Raw genomic sequence first — 26,380 nt, 5'->3', positions numbered from 1 at the left:
GTGTGTGAGTGTGTGTGTGTGTGTGTGTTGTGTGTGTGAGTGTGTGTGCACACTGACCTGTGCCGGTGTAAACAAACAGACAGATGATCAGAGCGGCTGTGACCACCCGTCCCCACTGCGGCAGCTCAGCCCTCTTCATGCTGTTGAAGACAGGAACACCGCTCACGTGACACTGTGGGGAAGAGGGAAACAACGGGGACTGAAATCCAGAGCCTCCGCAGCTCACACAGCAGCTCAGAGCTGCCCGGAGAGGAAAGTCAGTCAACGTTTCAGGTCAATGGTGAAAGGTCACTGAGAACACTCAGCATCTATGGAGAGAAGGGATTTGAATGTAAGGACCCGGAAGGGTCAAATCCCTTCTCTCCATAGATGCTGTCTGACCCGCTGCGGGTACCCAGTGACTCCTGTTTTCATTCGAACCGCAGCGCACAGCTCCGTCTTGTGTTGAGCTGACGGTGCCTGTGATGAGACATTAAATCGAGGTCCCGGCTGTTCAGGTGGATGGTAAACATCATGTGAGAACAGAAGGGAATTTCTCCTGACGCCCCGATCGGGAACCCTCCTGCCCACCCACCACCTCACATCGGTCTGTGCCGACCTCCTGACGCTTTGCCAGAAAGGTCCACGGTCACGACGCTTGATGACGGACTCCGTCCACGTCACCTGACTGGGAGAGAGCGGGGATGGGGTTGATCAGGGCTATGGGGGAGAGAGGAGTGGGGTGGCTGGGGGGAGTGGGGGAGTGGGGTTGATCAGTGCTACGGGGAGCGAGCGGGGGGAGTGGGGTTGATCAGGCCTGTGGGGAGAGTGGGGTTGATAAGGGCTATGGGGAGAGTGGGGTTGATCAGGGCTTTGGGGAGAGTGGGGTTCATAAGGGCTATCGGGAGAGTGGGGATGATCAGGGCTGTGGGGAGAGTGGGGTTGATCAGGGCTGTGGGGAGAGAGCCGGGGGAGTGGGGTTGATCAGGGCTGTGGGGAGAGTGGGGGAGTCGGGTTGATCAGGGCTATGGGGAGGGTGGGGGAGTGGGGTTGATCAGGGCTATGGGGAGAGTGGGGGAGTGGGGTTGATCAGGGCTATGGGGAGAGTGGGGGAGTGGGGTTGATCAGGGCTATGGGGAGAGTGGGGGAGTGGGTTTGATCAGGGCTATGGGGAGAGAACTGGTGAGTGGGGTTGATCAGGGCTATGGGGAGAGAGCGGGGGAGTGTGGTTGATCAGGGCTATGGGGAGAGTGGGGTTGATCAGGGCTGTGGGGAGAGTGGGGGAGTGGGGTTGATCAGGGCTATGGGGGAGTGGGGTTGATCAGGGCTTTGGGGAGAGTGGGGTTGATCAGGGCTATGGAGAGAGTGGGGTTGATCAGGGCTGTGGGGAGAGTGGGGGAGTGGAGTTGATCAGGGCTGTGGGGAGGAAGCGGGGGAGTGGGGTTGATCAGTGCTGTGGGGAGAGAGCGGTGGAGTGGGGATTATCAGCGCTATGGGGAGAGCAGGAGAGTGGGGAGGAGTGCGGTTGATCAGCGCTATGGGGAGAGTGCCGTTGATCAGGGGTATGGGGAGAGAGTGGGGGAGTGGGGTTGATCAGGGCTATGGGGAGAGAGCGGGGGGAGTGGGGTTGATCAGGGCTATGGGGAGAGAACGGGGGGTGTGGGGTTGATCAGTGGTGTGGGGAGAGAGCGGGGGAGTGGGGTTGATCAGTGGTGTGGGGAGAGAGCGGGGGGAGTGGGGTTGATCAGGGCTTTGGGGAGAGAGTGGGGGAGTGGGTTTGATCAGGGCTATGGGGGAGTGGGGTTGATCAGGGCTGTGGGGAGAGTGGGGTTGATCAGGGCTATGGGGGAGTGGGGTTGATCAGGGCTATGGGGAGAGTGGGGTTGATCAGGGCTATGGGAAGAGTGGGGTTGATGAGGGCTATGGGGGGGAGTGGGGTTGATCAGGGCTATGGGAAGAGTGGGGTTGATGAGGGCTATGGGGGGAAGTGGGGTTGATCAGGGCTATGGGAAGAGTGGGGTTGATGAGGGCTATGGGGGGGGAGTGGGGTTGATCAGGGCTATGGGAAGAGTGGGGTTGATGAGGGCTATGGGGGGGAGTGGGGTTGATCAGGGCTATGGGAAGAGTGGGGTTGATGAGGGCTATGGGAAGAGTGGGGTTGATCAGGGCTATGGGGGGGAGTGGGGTTGATCAGGGCTATGGGAAGAGTGGGGTTGATGAGGGCTGTGGGGAGAGTGGGGTTGATCAGGGCTATGGGGGGGAGTGGGGTTGATCAGGGCTATGGGGGGGAGTGGGGTTGATCAGGGCTATGGGGGGAGTGGGGTTGGTCAGGGCTATGGGGGAGTGGGGTTGGTCAGGGCTATGGGGAGTGGGGTTGGTCAGGGCTATGGGGAGAGTGGGGTTGATCAGGGCTATGGGAAGAGTGGGGTTGATGAGGGCTGTGGGGAGAGTGGGGTTGATCAGGGCTATGGGGGGGGAGTGGGGTTGATCAGGGCTATGGGAAGAGTGGGGTTGATCAGGGCTGTGGGGAGAGTGGGGGGGAGTGGGGTTGATTTGGAAGCTCTTTTCAAAGAGCGGCACAGACACGATGGGCTGAATGGCCTCCTTCTGTGCTGTATAATTCTGATTTAAATATGTCCCACTGGCTTCTCCTCCCACCCCCGCAGTCACATGCAGCACTCCTTGGTTATCTCTTTAATATTAACAGCAATGCCACCTGCAGGCGCAGCGCTAACATGCACATGTATCCATGACTGTGGGACACTGATGGGCGCAATTTGCTGCTGCGTTTCACCCACAAAATGTAGTCAATTCCCTTTGCAGTATCTTCTGTGAAGTGCTTTTGAGACATCTTGAAGAACTGATAAGGTGCTTTAATGTTGAAATTAAATGCAAGTATTATTATTATGTATGCAGATGAAACTTAACTCTCTACACCCCCACCACCACTAAATTCCAGGCCCACTGCTTTTCTGACTGATTGCCTTTTGGATATCAAGTCCTGGATGAGAGCTAACTTTCTCCAATGAATGTTGACTCTGTTGTTTGTCTCCTATCAGAGCTTCTTCACCTCAGACACCGACAGCATCAATCTACACAGATGGTCACCCCACCTCACAGCCAATGTGGAACCTTGGTGTCTTGTTCAATGCTCAATTGGTCTGCTCCATGTCCCCCGCTCTGCTCACCTCACCATCAGAGGTTGGGCCTTCAGCCTTTCTGCCCTCACTCTCTGGAACTACAGCCCAAAGTCCCTTCACTTCCTTCAAGTTCTGTCTCAAGATCTCTCTCATTGATCACACCTTTGGTCATCTTCCTACCCACACCTTCCTGAATTTAAGTCGTAGCCATATATTGTACTGTAAAGAATAAAAATGCACAAATAAATTGGTTAATTTCTGTAATTATTTATTGAATGACTGAGTACAGGTTTGTAAAGCCCAGATTATGTTTTTCGATACAACCATGTGAACTGGTGGCAGATCTGAGCTTGCCATCACATCAACAATCCCAATCATGCCCAGTGTGGTCAGTGGCCTCCCCAGTCTGGGGGTTAATATAAGAAAGCAGCAGCTGACAGGACACTTAAACCAATTGGTGACGCTGTGAAATCCATTCTACCATGTTGGGAGTTTGCACAACGGAGCCCACACACTGACTACAAGAAATTTTAATGACGAGTTGAACAGAAGGAACCGTAATTTCTTGCAAGATGTCAATTGAAGAATGAGTATGAAGGTAAGCAGCAGGAGTTACTTGAACTTAGCACAGCCAGATCTTCCAACCGTAGTTAGACATCATAACAAGTGACACACACTCTAGCAATCTTGTTGCATCTAAAGCATTAAAGCTCACTTTAGCAACCTGACCAATTGTACTTTATATCATTGGTCAGGCCTTTGTGTAATGTACACAACAAGAACAGAAATAGTTCAGAGCAAATGTAAATGGAGGACCCGTTGGGAGTGAGATGGGACTGGATGTGAAAAATCGGACGGTGGTCTGAAAAAGGGCGTAGTAGAGGTTAGATGTTAAAATAAAACAAAATACCAGGAATCTTTGAGCTATTTCAGCTGGACAAACAAATCTGTGTTGCAAAGAAAGCACAAGAAATTCCTCATATTTCCTTGGCACAGATTTGGGTAATATTATTATTACACAAAGAGAGCAGGTGGCGGCAGTGGCAGCAGCAGGTGTACTCAACATACATTCAATGGCAAATATCCAAGCAAAGATATCAAGTAAGCAGCACACACTGCCCCACTACCCAAACACTGGAGTTATTGCTATCGTGGTTATGGTTTCAGCCGTTAGCAAAGCTGTACAGGACAGACCCGAAGCCTCGACACTCACATTCAGCACGTCACCATGTATAAGCACCGCAACATCTAGAGTTTAATTCCACATCAATACAATCATTTACCCCCACCCCCCGCCCACACCCCCACAATTGGATTGACCAATCACACTAACAGGATAGATTTACACAGAGGACATGGAGCAGAGCTCACCAGGCAATGAACAGATTAGTCAGGGTGGGGAGGTCAGAGCTGCACAGTCTCATCTACACAAAGATATGAGAACATTAAGCAGCATAAATTTGAAGGACAAGGATTGTGTTTTCCTGGGAGGTAGTAGCAGCCTTCACCCTGGGGGTGGACACCCAGCCAGCGGGGTTCACACACTGACCCAAACCACGGGCTGATATTACTGCCACAGAGCAGTGATCTACAATAGGGAACAGTTTATACACAGAGGGAAATGCAATCTCCTGATGGGCTATGCCTCATGTACTCCAAACACACACTCAAGTGGATTGATTTGATATCAGACCTTCTTATTAATTTGTCACATAGTAACACTACAGTATCTCACTGCTATACAGCTCTCCAATCTCCTACTGGGGTTGAAAGTGAACTTGTATTTATGGAGAGAAAGCAGTCAGGTCCTCGTCTCCCCACCTTTCCCAGAGCTTTACTTGGTGACCTGGTGGATGGCATGTGCCAGGTAACCCACATTGGAAGAACTGACTCCAGCAACAGAGATGCGGCCATCTTTGGTCATGTAAACCGAGAACTCCTTCATCAGACGTTCCACCTGCAAATACAGCACAAGATACACTGAGGCCCACTCAACAGCGCAACATCAATTAATTAATTAACAGCACACATTAATGTTTGTACATTTTTGCATAACTACACATTACAAACAAGTCCCAGGATACTAATATTGTACTCCATTCACATCATCGTACACGCACACACACAAGCTTGTGTCTGGTTAGCACACTCTCCGGCTTTCAGCCTCTGCTGATATGTAGGAGATGCAGAAGTACTGTTGGATTGGGAGCTTCTCAAATGTGAACTAAACGACCACTGTACACTGTTACCCCACTGAAAGTGTTGAGGCTGACATGCCTTCCACCTCTGCTCAGTGACAAAGTGGCCAATATTAATGTCTAAGTGTAGACACCGAGTGATTGCAGAAGGAGAGCCCCTCAGAGCTTGAGCCAATCATTCCCCCCCTCCACCCCACCAATACTCAGTCACAAACTTTCCAGGACAGGTAGATAAAGCTGTTAAAAAAGTATACGGGATAGTAGGCTTTATAAAAATACAAAAGCCAAGAAGTTATGATGAATCTTTATAAAACACTAGTTAGGCCTCAGCTAGAGTATCATAGAATCATATAGCATAGAAGGAGGCCATTTGGCCCATTGTGTCTGTGCCGCTCTTTGAAAAGAGCTTCCAAATCAATCCCACCCTGGGCTTGATCAGGGCTATGGGGAGAGAGCAGGGGAGTGGGCTTGATCAGGGCTATGGGGAGAGAGCAGGGGAGTGGGCTTGATCAGGGCTATGGGGAGAGAGCAGGGGAGTGGGCTTGATCAGGGCTATGGGGAGAGAGCAGGGGAGTGGGCTTGATCAGGGCTATGGGGAGAGAGCGGGGGAGTAGGGTTGATCAGGGCTATGGGGAGAGAGCGGGGGAGTGGGGTTGATCAGGGCTATGGGGAGAGAGCGGGGGAGTGGGCTTGATCAGGGCTATGGGGAGAGAGCGGGGGAGTGGGCTTGATCAGGGCTATGGGGAGAGAGCGGGGGAGTGGGGTTGATCAGGGCTATGGGGAGAGAGCGGGGGAGTGGGGTTGAATAGGGCAATGGGGAGAGAGTGGGGGAGTGGGGTTGATTTGGAAGCTCTTTTCAAAGAGCGGCACAGACACTATAGGTCGAATGGCCTCCCTCCGTGCTGTACAATTCTATGAGTCGAAATAGGTCAAACGCAGGTGACAATTCACTCTCGACCATGGTGCAAGGCCAAAATGTAGCATTACTGTGATTTTTCCAGATTAGATTAGCTGACAGCACAGATTGTGAGGCTGTGAGCCTAACTGGCTGTCTCACGTAGGGTACTAGCTTGACCAACTATAGAAGCAAACTGCATCCTTTTCTAGCTCATCCAGGACACCCGTTACTTCCCAGTGAAGACTTATTGTCGAGTACCTGCTCTTGCTTGAGGCCAGTGAAGCAGAACATTCCGATCTGGTCAATGATGTGCTGCCAGTTGTGAATGGAGCCTTCCTTCTTCAGGTTGGACACCAGCTGCTCTCTCATACTGATAATGCGGTTGGCCATTCCCTTCACCTCCTCTAACCTGCTCGAGTGGAGGGGTGAGTGGGGGTGGGTGGGGGGAGAGAGGGAGGCAAGAGAGGAAGCAAGATATATTTAAACAGGGGAGTTAACTCACTACCAAAACACTGGGCAATACAAAGTGGCCTCTGAGGCACAGATTTCCATAGCTCATTCCATAGCCCAAGCCTGTAGTGGAAAGAAAAGTTTATATAGAATTGAAATCCTTGACCAACAAGGTACCCTCAGATTTATGTGAGTGAAACACAGTGAATCAGGCAGACACTCCAGATCAACTCTGCCCTCTATAAACCAATTAACACAGCTCAGCAAAACCCAAACTCTCCGAAGCTCAGGGAGGGTGTGTAGAGGATTCTGATCATGAGATTTAAATCCACTGGAAGAATCCTGGAAATTCTGGAACAGTAAATATACAAGACCAAGGACCTCCTGATTGGTTCGTGCCAGCGCCTCCGCACCTCAGGTACTGGCAACATCAGCCTCCACGGCTGCACTCTCAACCTCACTGAGCCGGTCAGGAACCTGGGAGTCTTGACCCTGAACTGTCCTTTCTCCCCCACATCCGCGCCATGACCAGCACTGCCTACCACCACCTCCGCAACATTGCCAGACTCCGCCACTGCCTCACCCCTCAGCCCCCAAACCCCCACCCACACCTTCATCACCTCAAGGCTCGATTACGGAACTCCCTCCTCATCGGCTTCACAACTCTTCCCTCCACAAACTGCAGATCATCCAAACCTCTGCAGCTCATGTACTCTCACGCACCAGGCTCTATAAATGTCATTTTGTTGTTGTTTATATTTTGTAAATTTACCAAAGAACAAGTTGTTCTCCAATGCTATTTGCTAGGTTTCAAAAGAAAACCTGGGGTAATGATAAACAGCAAATTCAGGGCTAAATATTCACTGCAAATACAAGACTACAGAAAAGACTCATTCGATGAATGATCCATCCCTTATATAATACATATATTACACACATTGGTTTGTTTTCCTACTTTCAGAAATAAGCAACATCTGCCAAGTGAAATAAACGAGTGATTGTGCATTTGCCACTGTGCCGTCTCCACATAGCAACCAAAGCACATCACAGTCACATGAGCTTAACCCTGGAGTCACACCTACTCTGGCTGATCACTGATACAGCACTTGAGGAAACGTGGTTTAAAAGGACATCATACCAGACAAGTTCGATGTACCAGTTTATCTGCCATGCTACTCACTCAGACCATTTGACAATCGCATGAGATTCGGTTTGAAGACTGGGCCTGCCCATTGTTTGTGCTGCACCTCCCTAGTGCTCTGGAAGTGCACTCTCCAATAGCATTGATGCTCGACAAGTATTTGTGTTGAATCCACTCTCGAATGCCTCTCTCACCTGATAAATTCTCAGTTTCAGTGCTGATGTCTCAAGCCACTTGGGAGTTCTGCATAGTTCGCGTTGCATTATTTGAAGCAAGTATACTGGAAACACTGACCCTATATTATGGAGTGATCGATCTAGGAACACAATCTCAACCATGTTTCCCAGGATCATACAAACAGGCCATTCTGACTCAAATCTGCACTGGTGTTTCTCCACACAAACCATCAAGTGTAATACCACTCTCTTGCTCGCTCCCTCACTCCCTTAAATATTCCTACTCTTCAAGCGTCTATCTCAATTTATTTTTAAAAGAATTGACAGACTGTGCTTCAACTAAAGTTTGTGGTAGACAATTCCGCATTCGACCAGCCTGCATAAAGGTAATGTTTCCAACCACATGACTTCCTTTCATGGTTATTTTATGTGCTCTCCCTCTGGCTGCTGACAGTGAAAATAATGGCTAATGGTTATTCTGTCATAACCCTTTATATCCTGACATCTTTACTTTCACACGTCATTGGGGTGGGGAAACTATATCCTCACTGTTATCTCATTCTCCAAACAAGCAACTCTCTCCCCTCCTACCTCCCACCACAGCCCCCCCCCCCCCCCCCAACACTGCAGGAACACAGTGCAGCTCAATGCTCTGCTATTGAAAGCTGCTATAGTTATGTTCCTGAGAGCCGAGCAGAGAGTAGCTACCTCAATAATTGAAGGACACTCACTTGTTTAAAAGTTAGCTGGAGTGTTGGACAGAAGTGGGGGCCGGCGTGGTTTAACCCTTACTCACCATTCTTTTCTGAGATCTGGGATATTCATGATCGTGGTCGCAATGCGAGCCCCATTCATGGGTGGGTTGGAATACATGGGGCGGATTAGAATCTTCAGCTGGGATTCCACTCGTTTTGCCTCGTCCACGTCATTGCAGACCACTGTGAAGGCGCCCACACGCTCACCTGAAAGGACAAATAATCAACATGGTTCAAGTGTTAACACACATCAGCTACTCAAAAGAAAGCTACGGAGCAGCCAAGGCTGAGGCAACTAAACACCAAGCTGAGGACACGTACAATGACCAAGCTATCCACAAGCCAGCAGCTCCTCCATATCAAGCTGGCTTAGCTCTCTTGGGTGTCTGCTTGACTGTCTTCAGAGCTGGAGAGAATTTGCCAGGACAGTACAGTGTTCGAGTTCAAGTCCACACCAACTTCCAATCCCAGACGTGGGGCTTGAACCCACAACCTTCTGACACCTCTCCAGGTAGCTATGTTTGACCAGAAACCACGCACGGTGAAGCCAGAAGATATTTAATAATAATAATAATCCTTGCATTTGATATAGCGCTTTTCACGTCGGGAGGACGTCCCAAAGCGCTTCACAGAACACACTGTAAAGTGAATTGACTGTATATTTGTGGGCGAACGCGGCAGCCAATTGCGCACAGCAATGTCCCACAAACAGTCGTAGATTGAAAACGACCAATTTATTATTGTTTTTGGTTTTGGAGGGATTATTATTAGGCTCTGTGTGGAGTAAGGAAACTTGCCCAAGGTTTCGCCCTGTCTGGAATTGAACTCAGGTCTCTAATAGGGTTATGTCCTGAGCTGAATTTCAAACATCACGCCTGTCCATTGCTAAGATCATTATCTTTCACCTCCATAACATTGCCTGCATATGCCCTTACCTCACTCACCCCATCACTGCTGCTATATTCAGCCATGCTTCCAACAGCTTTTCAATTGACGTTTCTAATGCTGTTCTCACCAAGTCTCTAGCTCCATTACAATAATAATCCTTGCATTTGATATAGCACATAATCATGTTGAGATGTCTCAAAGTACTTCACAGAATATAATGTAAAGTGGATTGACTGTGCATTGTGTGGGAGAATTCTCCAGAAACTTCAATTGATCCAATTCAACTGCAGTTCAAGTTCTCTCCTGCACAAGGCTCTGCACACACAATACCCCCAGCCTCATTATGCTTGCTTAGAGGGAGGAAATATGTTTGTAATGCTGTAGTTTGTAGTAGAGCTGTCCAGATCAGAGTATCGCTCCTGCTTACTGAAATGCTACAAGGACCTATAGACATCTCTGAGCATAGACTTCACTTTCAAAACTTTCCATCCCTTTCACATTTTAAGCATCTCTCCCCCCACCCTCCCACAGCCCTCCCCCAGGGCGTTACTCACCGTAAAGCCCCATGTTCTTGGCGTAGGACTGAGACAGCACCAAGTTAATTCCTTGTTCTATGAAGTGACGCACAGCCCAAGCATCTCTGTCCGTATTTCCGGTGGCAAAGCCCTGATATGCCATGTCGAAGAATGGGAACAGATTTCTTTGCTGAACAAAATAAAGAAAATGATCAATTTCACATTGTGATTTATTTTGAAACCATCCATTGACAAAGGCAGTAGCTAATGAAGATTTACTATTTGACACATTTGTGAATTCCAATTGCTATACATTTTCTACTTTATGGATAAGTGTCGACATTATTATATTAATTTTCAAAGAACCGGCACAGACTTGATGGGCCGAATGGCCTCTTTTTGTATGACTCTATGATTAATCAATTATTATTATTATGACATTACATAGGAAACAGCACGGCTCAGCTTCTAATTCAAGGCTGGCCTAGTAACAAGCACTGGCTGCAAATTCTAAACTACAATCAATTGATTCATTCAGCGTATCATTACTTTGACCACGGCAGCAAGCTCCTTCCACTGTTCTTGCTTTGGGTCGACTCCAGTGGGGTTGTGAGCACAGGCATGAAATAGGATGATGCTCTTTTCAGGTAATTTCTGTAAGGGAGAGATGTGAAAAAATTCATTGGGTTTAAAATATCCCGTCCCATGTATCCTACCAAAGTGTAAATATAAACACACATGTTGCTGCTACGAAATAAATTTCCTGCCACTTTGATCCGGAGCAGAATTATCTCTGTGCAATCCTATGAATAGTTCCCAGAATAAGACAGCTGTGGTGAACTAGTTCAAAAGAAAGAACCTAGAAATAATAATCCTTACATTTAGCATCTTTCACATCTGGAGAATCTCTCAAATCACTTCACAGGATTTACTGTAAAGTGCAGGGACTATATTTGCAGGAAACATGGCAGCCAATTTGCATACAGCAATGTCCCTCAAACAGCTATACAGAATAACCAATTTTATCTGGGGGACTGTTGGCCAGGACACGGGGAGAAACTCCCTTCTCTTTTGAATTAATGCCATGGGATCCTGAACGTCCACCTGAACAGGCAGATCTGAGCTCCATCTTAACGTCTCATCCAAACGACGGCACCTCCAACAATGCAACATACTCCTACCACTGCATTGGAGGTTCAGCCTGGATGATACAAACCTATAACTTTCTGACTTGAGTGTGAGTGTTACCAAGTGAGCCAGACTGACACCACTTGCATGTTCAGTGCAACTCGTGGACAGGAGTTCCAAGCATGAGCCAGCAATCCACATGAACCAAAATAACAGAGAAAACAAATAGCTTTACAACGTTTAGGGGAATGCTTTGTAGGCTCTGTACCCTCTCCTGCGTATTGTCAACATATTGAAAGGAATTCTGGGCTAGCGATCAAACGCCATCATTACAAAACGATTCTGGTGCAAATAGTAAACTGGAATGTAAGTCTTTTCTAGCAAAGCCAGGTTTACAAAACATTGATGACCACCTGACTGACTAACACACAAGAAATGGGTAAAGCACAGACTTACTGTAATGTCCTCCAGTGCCCCTTTGAAGTCAAAACCACAAGTCTTGGAATCGTAGTAACGGTAGCTTTTGGGCTCCAAACCAGCATCTCTGAAGATGGGTGTGTGGTTGCCCCAGGACGGTTTGGGCAGGTAGACGTCTTTACTGTGTTTGTAGAACCTTTGCTGCAAAACAGGAACACCACATTGTATGTAGAAACATAGGAACAGGAGTAGGCCATTCAGCCCCTCCAGCCTGTTCCGTCATTCTATAAGATCATGGCTGATCTGTACCTCAAGTCCAATTACTCGCCCTTGTCCCATATCCCTTGATAACCTAACATATATCTACCCACCTCAATCTTGAAAATGTGAATGGATTCAACATACACAGCCTTTCTGGGGAGAGAGTTCCAGATTTCCACCCCCCTTTGGACGAAAAACTGCCCCTGATTTCACTCCTAAATGGCCTAGCTGTAATTTTAAGATGATGCACCCCCCCCCCGTTCTGGATTTCCCCACCAGAGGAAATAGTTTCTGTATCTACCCTATCGAATCCCTTTATTTTAAAAGCCTCAATCAGATCATCCCTCAACATTCTGAACTCAAGGGAATAGCCCATAGTGCTCCTGAATTGCACTCTCCCCCCACCACGCACACAAGGGGGGGGGGGGGGGTTGATGGGATAAGTGGGATATAAATAGAATGCAAAGTGGGATATAAACCCCACTTTATAACCTCCCCCCCAACAAGGAAATGGGTCCAATGCCATTCACATTATAAGCTAACCCTAACTAGCACTATAACAAAGCTTGTGATAACAGGCACTCTAATTACATCAATAATCCGTCTGAAAATGGAAACAAACTTGTTTAAATGCCTGTAACTTGGAAGACACCTTTGAGTTCTCTATGTTTTGATTCAGAAAATCAATCCACCACCGTACAGAGAACAAGGTGCTTATTCATCAGATAAACCTCAGCTATTAGGTCAAACTCACGCTTTCAACTGCATTAGTTGGGCCTTGATTGACTTGGAGGTAGCAGGGAATCCCACCCACCTAGCCTGTGCTTACTCTCAGGTTGACATGTTAGGACAACAAGAGCAGCATGAAATGGGTTCCTGCGAGCACCACTAATACTCACCAGAAAGCTGGCACCGATCCGCAGGGATCCGGTTCCAGAGATGGTCTGCACGGTGATGTACTAGAGCAAAGAAAGCACAACAAAGCTCGGTTAATGGCCATGCATCAGGAAAATACTGACAATGGCAATAATACACACTGCATATTAATAATGATGATAATCTTTGCATTTGATAATTTTTTTCGTGATGGCAGTTTTTCGTGATGGTTTTCACGTCATCAAGGCGTTTCAGTGCTTGATTAACTCACTCCATGGCTGCATGACATTGCACAATTGTTTGTGTATTTTGTGAACTAAATGTGGCAGCCAGTTGCACACAATGTCCAACAAACCACCAAGGAGTGAGTGACCAATCACTAACGTTTCACAATTAGAATGGGAGAATATGGGATTATAGGAAGAATCTTTGGTAGAATTGTAGAATTTTTAAAGCACAGAAGCTGGTTATTTGGCCCATTGTTCCTGTGCCACCTCACTGAAAACCTTACATTAGCCACATACCCACAAGCTTACATTCCTACTGGCTGAAAAACATCCAATTGTGCCCACTGATTTATTTCCTGTACTCAGCTTTCTATCAGTGCTGCCACAATGTGTTGTGTTCATCTTTTTTCAACAGCCTCCTATGTGGACCTTACTGAAGGCCGTTTCAAAATTCATATACAAAATGCCTTTCCTTAAAAACACTTTATTTCCTTAAAGAGCTACATTAAATTCGTTAAACTTCTTTCTACAAACCCATGCTGCTTGTCCGAATAACCCACATATTGTCAATAAATATTGATTGAATGATTTACATTTTGATACTGCCTTTATAACATCAAAACATCTAAGTGCGTCACAGGAATTGATTTTGTAGGCAAACCTGGCATCCGTTCTTCACAGAGCAAAGTACTACAACAATGAGTTAATTGTGAGATTGTTGGCCAGGACTCTTGGTTTTCCCTTCAGACTCCCTTCAATTTGTGTCATTTCAATAGTGTGTCATAATATTTAACATTCACCACAAAAGGCAGATGAGATGAGACCTCAGCTATTCATTTTATTCTGCATTATGGCCCAATATGAGGCTGAGGGTTCACTACAGCTGAGAAGGATCTGTTGGAGGTTTTGAAGAAGGAGAAAAAAAATCTCTACCACAAATAGCTAGTTGCAAGAGAATCCATCAAATTATGTTTTCAAAAATTAACTAGGTGCCTGAAGAGGAATGTTAAAGGGTTTGGGGAGTGAATAGGTGAGAGGGATTAGACTGGCACGCATGGAGAAATATGGACTGAATAGCTTCTTTCCATTCTGTGATATTTTTCTGAGGTCCATAACAATGAATTTACCACACAAACATTCAATCTGTCTTAACCTACCTTCACTGGCCAGATCCTTTTGACTGCTAACCTCTCTACAACAACAACAAGATTCCATTTATTGAGCGCCTTTCACGTCGGGAGGACGTCCCAAGGCTCTACCATTCAGCACCTGTCCATATCCATCACAGAATAGAAAGAATATCACCTCCTTACCTTCCCACTCTTAATGACTTCGCTAGCCTCTCCTAGGGCCAATGCTGCTGATGCCTTGTTGAACTCTGCCAGCCCACCAATGGCGAGATACTCCTTGTCCAACTTGTCAGCTGCAATTTTTGCCTCAGCCTGTTAAAATTAAATCAAGTCATCAGATGCTGTCATTCATGTCCAGCTACACTGTAGATACAGGTAAATATAAACACAATATATCATGGTGTGGTTTCGGGGGGGAGATAAAAACACATTCACACATCTAATCTAAAGTACCACTCAAAAGGAGTGATTAAAAGCATGAGAATTTCTATTCCTGGATAAGAAAGTCTTCAATTACCTGGTTTGTTAACGTGCTAGCTGGTACACCGCCTTTAACTTATATTTGAGCAACCCACTGCCCAGAACAGAAACTGCTGGACAGATACTGACTTCAATCGATTATCTGAGCAAGCTTTTTTTGGTTGGACCAGCCAGGCTTTTAAACAAGAAAATTGAAATATGCTGAAGAATTATTTCTAGAGATTTGGGGTAGAATGTATTTATTCTGATTTATTCACTAAGCCTCCCAGCTCCCATTTCTCGCCTCGTGAGCAAGACCTTGATTCCATCATCAGTTGAATCCAATGAGTTTTTTTTAAATTGTGGTGTGATTTTTTACAGATTGTAGTGAGAACATCATGTATTTACAATTCAGAGCTGAGAGCTAATAGTAAGAATCATTTAGTAAGAATCTTCACTAGAGGGATCTGAAATACCATTTAATTTGAAAAGGTACTTGAAAAGAAAAAAAACTTGTAAGGATATGGGGAAAAAGTGGGGAGTGTGACTGATTGTGTACACTCTACCCCAAAGTACTGGCACAGACACAATGGGCCTCTTTCTGTGCTGTAATATTCTATGATTTTAGCCACAACACTACTGTCCTCAGTTTTCAGGTCATGCTGAATTCTGAAATTCTTAAACTGGGTTCAATTCTGAAGCCAGTTTTCTGTAGTTTTTTTAAAAAAATTACTGAAAACCAATTAAGACAGAATAAAGCCTGGGAATTTCTGGCTGCAGAAAATCAGATATTGACCCAGCCTTGACATACAAGACAATTTTGCCATAAAATTTTACACCTTACAGATTTGTGAACATTTTTCCAATTCAATTTAAATTGGGAAGCTGGTTCTTTAAGAACTGCAGGAATAGACTTCTAAATTGAGATTCAATTCAATAACTTTGCCACTTCGCAAATTTGAACACAAACTGGTCTTGCAATCTAAGATTAGGTAGAATTTCAGAGCTCAGATTGGATTCAAAGCTAAAGGACTCAGTCCCCACAGATACTAAAGTAGTAAGTTATACATTACAATACAAAATTACATTTACACCACACCTTTCATGTCGGGAGGACATCCTAAGGCACTGGACAGTCAGGAATTTGGACCCTCTGTACATTGGTTGGATTAGCCAACCGTTTGCTTTGAAAAGCTAGTAACTCCTCTGACAGCCTTCTCTAAGATAGGCACAACAAAGCTGACAATTTCAATTTCTCTAACATCACCCACAAACCACTAACTTACCTTTCGCACACAACTCAAGACATATGGCTTGCCACTATCATCACGGTATGCACCCACACCCAAATTCATCTTCTTAGAGTTGGTATCACGCTTGAAAGCTTCAGTCACTCCAAGGATAGGATCCGGGGGACCCATTTCAACATGGGACCACCAAGAGCTGAAACATAATTTGAGAAATATTCAACAACAAACTTCTTAACCTAGGAGAGGAATGTCCAGCACCAGGGGAGCTGTGTATGCATACACAGGGAGGTGGAGTGGAAGGATTGTCTCGAAAGTGGATTTAATCAGGCCCTGGGCCTTCTACCCCATATTTTTGAACACTTAGTTAAACAGCCATTACTTCAGGAGCAGAGGAACTTGCAGGAAGGAGTTAAAAAAACGACTATTACAATGAAGAGTACATTATTTTAGGCATGTCTTAAGTTCCCTTGTACTGATGGGCTCAGTAAGTACACCAGCTAGCCTCTCCCCGCTACCCCTGCCATGAGAAAAGCTCCAAAAATTAAAACTCCTACACATTCACTACTGAGTTTTGATATTCCTCAGATAGAAACACTAGTTTGATTAATCTTTACTGTATTCTCAATTTAAGGGTGGCAGAAAAGAGACCATTTAAAAGAGGCAGGTTAAAAGACCATTTGTAGGTGGTAACGTTTTGTTGACGACAGGTCACACTACTATTTATTCCAAAGGAAACCTGACCCGAGAAAGCTGTTCAGCTACTTGAAGGTCAGGGTAAGACTTGCTGTCGGAGCAGAAAGATTATGTCTTACGCATCACGTTGCATCTAAACTACCGACTTCAAACATTGCACCAATGGAGTGCTAAGCTAATGTGATTAAGAAACCAAGGTCTGACCTCATTCTGCCAGTTCCAGACTACAGACTGTATTGATAGGGAAGAAGGGGCAATTTTTGCCAGGATCAACTTTTTCGGGACTTGGAACTCACTGTGTAAGCTGACACTATAGTGCTGCGGGTCGGAGGCTGCAATGTTGGAAGTACTATCCTTCAGCTGAGAAGTTAAACCAAAGTCCCTTCTGTTGTTCAGGTAGGTGTATAATAATAAAAAAATAATTTGGTCACTCAATCCACGACTGTTTGTGCAATTGGCTGTCTCATTTCACCTACAAAATACCCAATCACTACACTTTACAAAATATTCTGTGAAGCGCTTTGAGACGTCTCCACCACGTGATGAGATGCTATATCAAATGCAAGGATTATTATTTATTATTATATCAGATGCAGCGATTATTATCAAATAAACTTTGCATTTAACAGTGTGTCACAACGAAAAAGAACTCCTTACTGGCAATTGCAATCACGTGTAGTGATTGTAGGCAAATGTAGCAGCAGTTTAATTCAAAAGACAACGCTTCCAGCAATGTAGAGTTTTTCTACTACTGCCCTGGTATATCAGCACCACTATGAGCTCAAGTCCCAATCTTGAAGTCACAACCTTTTGACCCAGAGGCAAGTGCACCACCAAATGAGCCAATTTGACAGAAGGAGCACTAATACCACTACATATTCTTCATTTTACAATGTCCAAGTTACAGCTTGCAAGAGGGTAAGAACACTGGCTATACTATTTTATAAGGGCACATTTATATTAACATCTTTCACGACAGGAGGATGGTAAAACACTACACAGAACAAGTTGCACAGACAGGACAGTTGGGAAATTACAGGAAACTGCAAAATTATGTGGCAAAATGTAAAACACTGCAGATGCTGGAAATCTGAAATTAAAACAGAATTCTCTGGGAACACTCAGCAAGTCAGGCAGCATCTATGAAGAGAATGGATTTGAATGTAAGGATCTGGAAGGGAAGAGTCCTTATATTCAAATCCCTTCTCTCCATAGATGCTGCTTGACCTGCTGAGTGATCCCGGCAACCTTTGGTCATTGACCTGAAACGTTAACTCATTTTCCTCTCTCCATAAATTATGTGGCAAGTTTCTTTGTGATCGAGAACAAAGGGAAATCCCATCATGAAGCGTTAGGTCCCATTGCCAAAGTAAAGCATTATTCCTAACATCAGAGCATCTCCAACAGCACCTAGTGTACATTTCCATTTCCTGCAATAAACACGTGACATGTGTGAAATGACAATTTAGTGCCAATAAAGTGCTAAAGTATGGGCTCTTTCACAACCACAACAAATTACATGTATAAACTGCCAGTCACTTCGGGAAGACATCCCAAGGCGCTGGACAGCCAGAGCTTTGGACCCGAACTGGGGGTTGGAATCAGCAGGGGATGGAAGGCAGTAGGGTGGCTGAAGGTGTGGTCGAAGAAGAGTCTTAATACGTGCCTTGAAGGAGACAAGAGAGGAAGCAAGGCAGGGTACTGTGGGATGGAGTTCCAAAGGGTGGGGGCAGAGAGGCTGAAGGTCTGACAGCCGATGGTGGGGTGAGTGGGGGATGTGGAGCAGGCTAGAGCCTGCTGAGCGGAAGGAGCGGACAGGTTGATAGGAGGTTAGCAGGTCACAAAGGTAGGAAAGAGCAAGTCCATGGAGGGCTTCGAAAGGAGAGGACGAGGATTTGAACTTGTTGCCCTTACAACCAGAATCGCTTTCACCCTGTCAATTTCATCTGAATTCAACCCCAGGTGTCTGAGCTGAAAGGATAGTTTGCTCAGCCAATACACCAATCAGTGTCCACACTGAACTCTACTCAATACGTCAGTAACTGCTGTCGACGCTGCAGCTGGCATTTTACCTTACTTTAGATAATGACATTTAAAAGAATGCAACAATACCCAGCACCATTTGGCAAGTTCATGTTACACAGATTGATCGTATGACTCATTTGTAAGACAAGACGCAGTAGGGAAGGAGACTTATGTGGAAACGGGAAGCATTTCTGCATCTGCTCATTCCTGGAATAAAACAAAGTGAACAAAAAAAACAAATTGATGGAATTTGCCTGGAAGGTGTGTGACATATTTTGGAACTATGGAATGTTTGGGGGAAAGAGGTTCAATGTGGGAACGTGAATAGAACAGTCCGGGCTGAACCATTTCAGAGGCTCAGATCCCTGACTGTCCAGCTCTTTGGGATGTCCTCCTGAAGTGAAAGGCGCTATGCAAATGTAATTTGTTGTTGTTTGCCGTTCTAGTGGCCAATTGTCAGCTTCAGCTCATGGCACAACTACATAGCAAAATGTGTGAACACACATGATGCAAGCAAAATTATCAATCACATCACTAACTTGGCCAAACTACATAAAATTGAAGGTGGTTCCCACTGAAGATGAACCCTTTTAAGCACTGAAACATTATCTGCAATTTTTAGATCCATCTACACTTTGAGAGATTCCTGCAAGAATGTCCTGCCTCAAGCATTATTACAAACTCATGACCAATTAGGAGCAAATCCTCACATGCTTAAACATGCATAAAGCATACACCCATGTATGCACAAAACACTCCTGAGAATTCTGAACTGGATTTTAAAACAAAAGCATAATTCTAATACTGAACTTTGCTCATCTTCCCTCAATGCAATCGGCTGCCAACATTGCCTCCTGTGGCGAGCACACTGACACTAATCTTAGATGTAAAGCAGGTTCTAATGTTTGCACACAGCAGAAGAGTTTCCAAGGCTGCTACATGCATCACCTATTTTTACAAAAAGAGGTTTAATGTACAAAAATGGAACAGTCCTAATATGTATTCAGGTTTCCCCTGGTCACAAGGCAATGGCAATATTCTGTTTCAGGTACTCCAGGCAATACTTTCTTTATTCGGCTGAGTTTATGCAGTATCAGTTATAACACTGTGGGATTTCACAATACTCATCTTGTTCAGCAAAACTGGCTGTAGATGTAACTGGTCACAGTTTCAGATTCTCAGGCAATGCCAAACTAAACTATAGCTGAAACTGAAGATCCCTACAACAGCTATATTGATCTCCAACCTACCTCTGCAACTTACCTTTGACTCCAAAATTCTCAAAACCTGTCCTCCCCTCACCTGCTGGTGAAAATGTTACAACTTTTGCACCAGTAACTACCACTGTAGCATAGTGGTTAGTGTGTTTGCCTACAAGCGAGAGGACCCGGGTTTGATTCCTGGACGGAATCAGATTAAAGATTAAGCCTGTGGATTTACTCCAAAAAAGCTAGTGGAGGCACTTTCTAAAAAAATTCAAGTTGGAGGGCAGCTGACATCAACTAATCAGTTTTGAGATCTATGTAACCTTCATGACTGCAAGCATGCAGGAGGCAAGCAGGCTTGAAATGGAAGGTCTACATCAGCCCCAAAATAGACCAAAGAGCATCTATTAAAAGAAAAGAAATTGTTGAGATTGTTTTAAATTACAAAGTACTCCCAAGCTCCCAGATGGCCTAGGGGCAGTCAGGTAACTTCACGATGCAGGGATAGTGCTGGCAGGGAGAAACAAGGCACATTCTGGCTTTTAAAATATGGTGCCAGGAGTGTCATTAGTGAATTCAAAGCAATCTCAGTCCATCAGGAAGAATTTGCTGAGGTGAAAATGCAGATGAATCATTATCTTAATTAGACCTAAACCCTTAAAGTCAATTTCAGAATCAATTATTGAATCAAGGCTTTTGTATCTTTTGGTCTATGATATAACAACAAGTTGGATTTATTTAGCACCTTTCACGTCAGAAGGATATCCCAAAGTGATGAACAGTTGAGGATTTGCACCCGAGCTGGGGGCTGGGTTCTGGGTACAGGCAGATTTAGTTCAGTATCCAAGTGCTGAGGAAAGGTTAAAGGGGAAAGTAAAGTCTGGAGAGAATATCCCCACTCTGACCAAACGTCGAGCAAGAATGAAAGTACTGTAGAAAAACCTTTTGTGTTGATGAATCCTCTCTGTATCAGAGACTCATTTGCTGCAATAGAGCCAGGCTGGCGAAGTCTTTTAGCAGACTCAGCTGTGCCCCAAAACTCATCTATTGAAGCACAACTACCTATATCAAATTTAGCTCTCCAGTTACCTCTTGAATATTAATATGGATCTAGAGGTTTCAAAATTATTTGGGGCTTTGATAAGAGAAATTGATTTCTCAGACAGTAAGTCAGTGACTAGACATCAATTTAAGATGGTTCGCAAGGGAGCAAAGAGGAGATTTGGAAAAATGTTACCTTCAAAAGAGAACTAGATTAGCCGAATGGCCTTCTGTGCTATGAATTCCTCAGGTTCTAACAGGACATTCCTAACAATTCTGCGTAAAAAAAATCATAATCTCCCCATAATTCTAAACCAATGCCCTTTAGTCACTGACCCACTAAATGGAAATTTCTCCCAAACAAAAAATAAAGAGAGCTGGGAAAACTCAGCAGGTCAGGCAGCATCTATGGAGAAAAAAGTGAGTCAACTTTTCGGGTCCATGACCCTTCGTCACAACTGTGGCATGTTGGGAGGGAGAGTTTTTTAAGGACAAGTTGAGGGGGGGAGGCAGGACAAGGATGACAAAGACAAAAAAAAACAACAAAGTAGAGAATGTGTTAATTGATGGGTTAAAGAGGTAACAGTGGCGTAAGACAAAAGGGGGTGTGGATTGAAACAAAACTGCACTATTAACACCCTTCTTCTCCCGAGTTTTGTGGTTTTCCTTTCTCCATAGATGCTTCCTGACCTGCTGAGTTTTCCCAGCTCTCTTTGCTTTTGTTTCAGATTTCCAGCATCTGCAGTATTTTGTTTTTGGAAATTTCTCCCTACTGGCTTGTAAAACCCCTCATCATTTTACTTACCCCAATTGGGTTTCCCCACAACCTTCTGTTTCAGCGACAATACACCTAGCTGCTCCGTTCTCTACTCATAGGTCAAATGCCTCATCCCTATTTTCATTCTAGCAAATCTCATCTTCACAGCGTAACATCCTTCCTAGAGTAACTAAAAGTGGACACAATATTCTAACTGGTCTAACCAACCAGTTAATAATAATACAGGTTATATAAGCATCACTTACTTGGCTTTATATTTTAGGCCAAAATGCCATTGGTTTCTTCACAGCTTTGTCCACAAACCTCCCAAAGTTTAAAGGTTTATGTACATTAAATGCTACATCTCTCTGTTCTTTAAGTCATTTTAAATTTTACCATTCCTTTCCTCTCCCTATTCTTCCACCCACAATGTACAAACTCACCCTTTTCTGCAGTAACATCACCTGCCATCTTTCTATTTAATTAGATGGTTGATATAGATGGATGTGTGCAAATATTATAATTTATAGATTATGCCTATGAAGGGCATTTATTTCCACCATCTTTTCATTCTCCTTCTGTTGCACTTTCTATGAAGATTTTCAAAATTCAGACAAACTGGAGGTACTCCAAATAATAACAATATAATAATAATTTTTGTATTTGATATACAGCGCCTTATCAGTCTTCAAGACGTCTCAAGCGCTTCACAGAATATACTGTAAAGTGGAAAACGCAAAATGCTGCAGATACTGGAAATCTGAAACAAAAACAGAAGTTGCTGGGAACACTCAACAGGTCAGGCAGCATCTATGGAGAGAAGGGATTTGAATGTAAGAACACTACAGTTATATGAAAAGTAGCAAGGGCAAGGCGGAGACTGATTGGGCAATCTCAAGGGACGGCAATCTCTCCAAAGTAGTCTTGTGCCTCTTGTGCCTGTGAATGCTGAAGGTTCAGAGTTGGGAATAAACCTTTTCTAGATTGAACGTAAGGACATTCTGGATCCTTACATTCAAATCCCTTCTCCATAGATGCTGCCTGACCTGCTGAGTGTTTCCCAGTGACCTTTGTTCATCGACCTGAAACGTTAACTCACTTTTCTCTCACCATGGATCCAATGTAAAGTGGAATTGACTGTGTATATTTTGTGGACAAAACACTGCAGCCATTTGGCACATCAGCATCCCCACAAACAGTCGGGGATTGAAGTGACCAAATTATTATTACGAAACAACTAACACAACTTAACTTACAAAAACAGCCAGCTCTGAAGATGCACTTGAGGGGTGCTCTCTGGCTGCAATTCAGGAGCTTGAACACAGGAGGAGGGGAGGACAGGGCGCTGGGGGCTGGGCAGGGCGCTGGGCAGGGCGCTGGGCAGGGCGCTGGGGGCTGGGCAGGGCGCTGGGGGCTGGGCAGGGCGCTGGGCAGGGCGCTGGGCAGGGCGCTGGGGGCTGGGCAGGGCGCTGGGGGCTGGGCAGGGCGCTGGGCAGGGCGCTGGGCAGGGCGCTGGGGGCTGGGCAGGGCGCTGGGCAGGGGGCTGGGCAGGGCGCTGGGGGCTGGGCAGGGCGCTGGGGGCTGGGCAGGGCGCTGGGCAGGGCGCTGGGCAGGGCGCTGGGCAGGGCGCTGGGCAGGGCGCTGGGCAGGGCGCTGGGGGCTGGGCAGGGCGCTGGGGGCTGGGCAGGGCGCTGGGCAGGGCGCTGGGCAGGGCGCTGGGCAGGGCGCTGGGGGCTGGGCAGGGCGCTGGGGGCTGGGCAGGGCGCTGGGCAGGGCGCTGGGCAGGGCGCTGGGGCTGGGCAGGGCGCTGGGCAGGGCGCTGGGGGCTGGGCAGGGCGCTGGCCAGGGCTGGGCTGGGGCTGGGCAGGGCGCTGGGCAGGGCGCTGGGCAGGGCGCTGGGGGCTGGGCAGGGCGCTGGGCAGGGCGCTGGGCAGGGCGCTGGGCAGGGCGCTGGGGGCTGGGCAGGGCGCTGGGGGCTGGGCAGGGCGCTGGGCAGGGCGCTGGGCAGGGCGCTGGGGGCTGGGCAGGGCGCTGGGGGCTGGGCAGGGCGCTGGGGGCTGGGCAGGGCGCTGGGGGCTGGGCAGGGTGCTGGGGGCTGGGCAGGGCGCTGGGCAGGGCGCTGGGCAGGGCGCTGGGGGCTGGGCAGGGCGCTGGGGGCTGGGCAGGGCGCTGGGCAGGGCGCTGGGCAGGGCGCTGGGCAGGGCGCTGGGCAGGGCGCTGGGGGCTGGGCAGGGCGCTGGGCAGGGCGCTGGGCAGGGCGCTGGGCAGGGCGCTGGGGGCTGGGCAGGGTGCTGGGGGCTGGGCAGGGTGCTGGGGGCTGGGCAGGGCGCTGGGCAGGGCGCTGGGCAGGGCGCTGGGCAGGGCGCTGGGGCTGGGCAGGGTGCTGGGGGCTGGGCAGGGCGCTGGGGGCTGGGCAGGGTGCTGGGGGCTGGGCAGGGTGCTGGGGGCTGGGCAGGGCGCTGGGCAGGGCGCTGGGGCTGGGCAGGGTGCTGGGGGCTGGGCAGGGCGCTGGGCAGGGCGCTGGGCCGGGTGCTGGGGGCTGGGCAGGGCGCTGGGGGCTGGGCAGGGTGCTGGGGGCTGGGCAGGGCGCTGGGCAGGGCGCTGGTGGCTGGGCAGGGTGCTGGGGGCTGGGCAGGGCGCTGGGGGCTGGGCAGGGCGCTGGGGGCTGGGCAGGGCGCTGGGGGCTGGGCAGGGCGCTGGGGGCTGGGCAGGGTGCTGGGGGCTGGGCAGGGCGCTGGGCAGGGCGCTGGTGGCTGGGCAGGGTGCTGGGGGCTGGGCAGGGCGCTGGGGGCTGGGCAGGGCGCTGGGGCTGGGGCCTGGGGGCAGGGAGCTGGGGGCTGGGCTTGTTGCTGGCGGCAGGGGGCGGGGGCTGGGGGCGGGGCTTGTTGCTGGCGGCAGGGGGCTGGGGGCGGGGCTTGTTGCTGGCGGCAGGGGGCTGGGGGCGGGGCTTATTGCTGGCGGCAGGGGGCTGGGGGCTGGGCTTGTTGCTGGCGGCAGGGGGCTGGGGGCGGGGCTTGTTGCTGGCGGCAGGGGGCTGGGGGCTGGCGGCGGGGCTTGTTGCTGGCGGCAGGGGCGGGGCTTGTTGCTGGCGGCAGGGGGCTGGGGGCGGGGCTTGTTGCTGGGGGCTGGCGGCGGGGCTTGTTGCTGGCGGCAGGGGGCTGGGGGCGGGGCTTGTTGCTGGCGGCAGGGGGCTGGGGCTGGGGGCGGGGCTTGTTGCTGGCGGCAGGGGGCTGGGGGCGGGGCTTGTTGCTGGCGGCAGGGGGCTGGGGGCGGGGGCTGGGGGCGGGGCTTGTTGCTGGCGGCAGGGGCGGGGCTTGTTGCTGGCGGCAGGGGGCTGGGGGCGGGGCTTGTTGCTGGCGGCAGGGGGCTGGGGGCTGGGGGCGGGGCTTGTTGCTGGCGGCTGGGGGCGGGGCTTGTTGCTGGCGGCAGGGGGCTGGGGGCGGGGGCTGGGGGCGGGGCTTGTTGCTGGCGGCAGGGGCGGGGCTTGTTGCTGGCGGCAGGGGGCTGGGGGCGGGGCTTGTTGCTGGCGGCAGGGGGCTGGGGCTGGGGGCGGGGCTTGTTGCTGGCGGCAGGGGGCTGGGGGCGGGGCTTGTTGCTGGCGGCAGGGGGCTGGGGGCGGGGCTTGTTGCTGGCGGCAGGGGGCTGGGGGCGGGGCTTGTTGCTGGCGGCAGGGGGCTGGGGGCGGGGCTTGTTGCTGGCGGCAGGGGGCTGGGGGCGGGGCTTGTTGCTGGCGGCAGGGGGCTGGGGGCGGGGCTTGTTGCTGGCGGCAGGGGGCTGGGGGCGGGGCTTGTTGCTGGCGGCAGGGGGCTGGGGGCGGGGCTTGTTGCTGGCGGCAGGGGGCTGGGGGCGGGGCTTGTTGCTGGCGGCAGGGGGCTGGGGGCGGGGCTTGTTGCTGGCGGCAGGGGGCTGGGGCTGGGGGCGGGGCTTGTTGCTGGCGGCAGGGGGCTGGGGGCGGGGCTTGTTGCTGGCGGCAGGGGCTGGGCTTGTTGCTGGCGGCAGGGGGCTGGGGGCGGGGCTTGTTGCTGGCGGCAGGGGGCTGGGGGCGGGGCTTGTTGCTGGCGGCAGGGGGCGGGGGGCGCAGGACCCACGTGTTCTCGTGCCCTTAACTCTCCTCCACAAGGGCAACGGCAAAGGCAGCGCCTGTCACAGCCACAGGCCCGCGAGCGCCCTCACCCGTCACCCCGGGTAACTGCAGCCCCGGAATCCCACCCCCACCCGTCACCGCGGCAACAGCCACCCCCTAACCGTCACCCCGGGAGTGGGGGGGGGCTGTTGATCGGGTAACCCTCCTCCTCACCCACCCCCACCCCCACCCCCACGGTGTTACCTGGCCCTGAGGCAGAGGGCGGTGGCGGGCCCCGGGCGCTGGGCGGCCGCGGACAGGATCCTGGCGGAGCTGAACAGCGACATGGCGGCGGCGGGGAGTGCGGGGAGGCGGCGCCTCACAGCCTTATATACCAGGGGGCAAGAGGCCACCTGCACCGCAACCCAACCGCTCCAGCGCCCCCCGCCGCCCGGAGGACCACACTGCAGCGATTTCTCTCTCGGGGGTCAGCGGGAGATGGACAGCGCGGCCAAAGGGAGGGTCGTGAGATGGGTGTTGAAGGCGCTGAGGGAGGGGCCGAGCAGCCCCAGAACAGCTCAAACAGCTCAAGTGTAGTGACTGTGACCGCAACAAATAAGTTGCCCACAGGAGTGTCACACACACACAGCCACAACGAGTTTTATTTGTGGGGTCTGTTGGCCGGACACCGGCGGAGGGACCCCCACA

At 49.3% G+C, this 26,380-nt stretch overlaps 1 protein-coding gene across 1 annotated transcript; it reads right to left on the bottom strand.

Moving 5' to 3' along the window:
* Positions 1 to 3,366: 3,366 nt before the first annotated feature.
* On the bottom strand, positions 3,367 to 26,033 carry got2a (glutamic-oxaloacetic transaminase 2a, mitochondrial). Its single transcript, XM_042340223.1, has 10 exons — positions 25,937 to 26,033; positions 15,925 to 16,081; positions 14,363 to 14,491; positions 12,846 to 12,905; positions 11,725 to 11,886; positions 10,690 to 10,794; positions 10,180 to 10,330; positions 8,779 to 8,944; positions 6,474 to 6,624; positions 3,367 to 5,076 (listed from the first exon to the last, which is right to left on the bottom strand). The coding sequence occupies exons 1-10, from the start codon at positions 26,017 to 26,019 to the stop codon at positions 4,954 to 4,956; spliced, it is 1,287 nt and encodes a 428-aa protein (XP_042196157.1). The 5' UTR covers positions 26,020 to 26,033; the 3' UTR covers positions 3,367 to 4,953.
* Positions 26,034 to 26,380: the final 347 nt, after the last annotated feature.

This window comes from Callorhinchus milii, unplaced genomic scaffold (assembly GCF_018977255.1).
Source record: "Callorhinchus milii isolate IMCB2004 unplaced genomic scaffold, IMCB_Cmil_1.0 Scaffold14, whole genome shotgun sequence".
Lineage (NCBI taxonomy): Eukaryota > Metazoa > Chordata > Chondrichthyes > Chimaeriformes > Callorhinchidae > Callorhinchus > Callorhinchus milii.
Note: the sequence above shows the minus strand (reverse complement) of the source record. Positions and strands in the feature narration are given on the sequence as shown.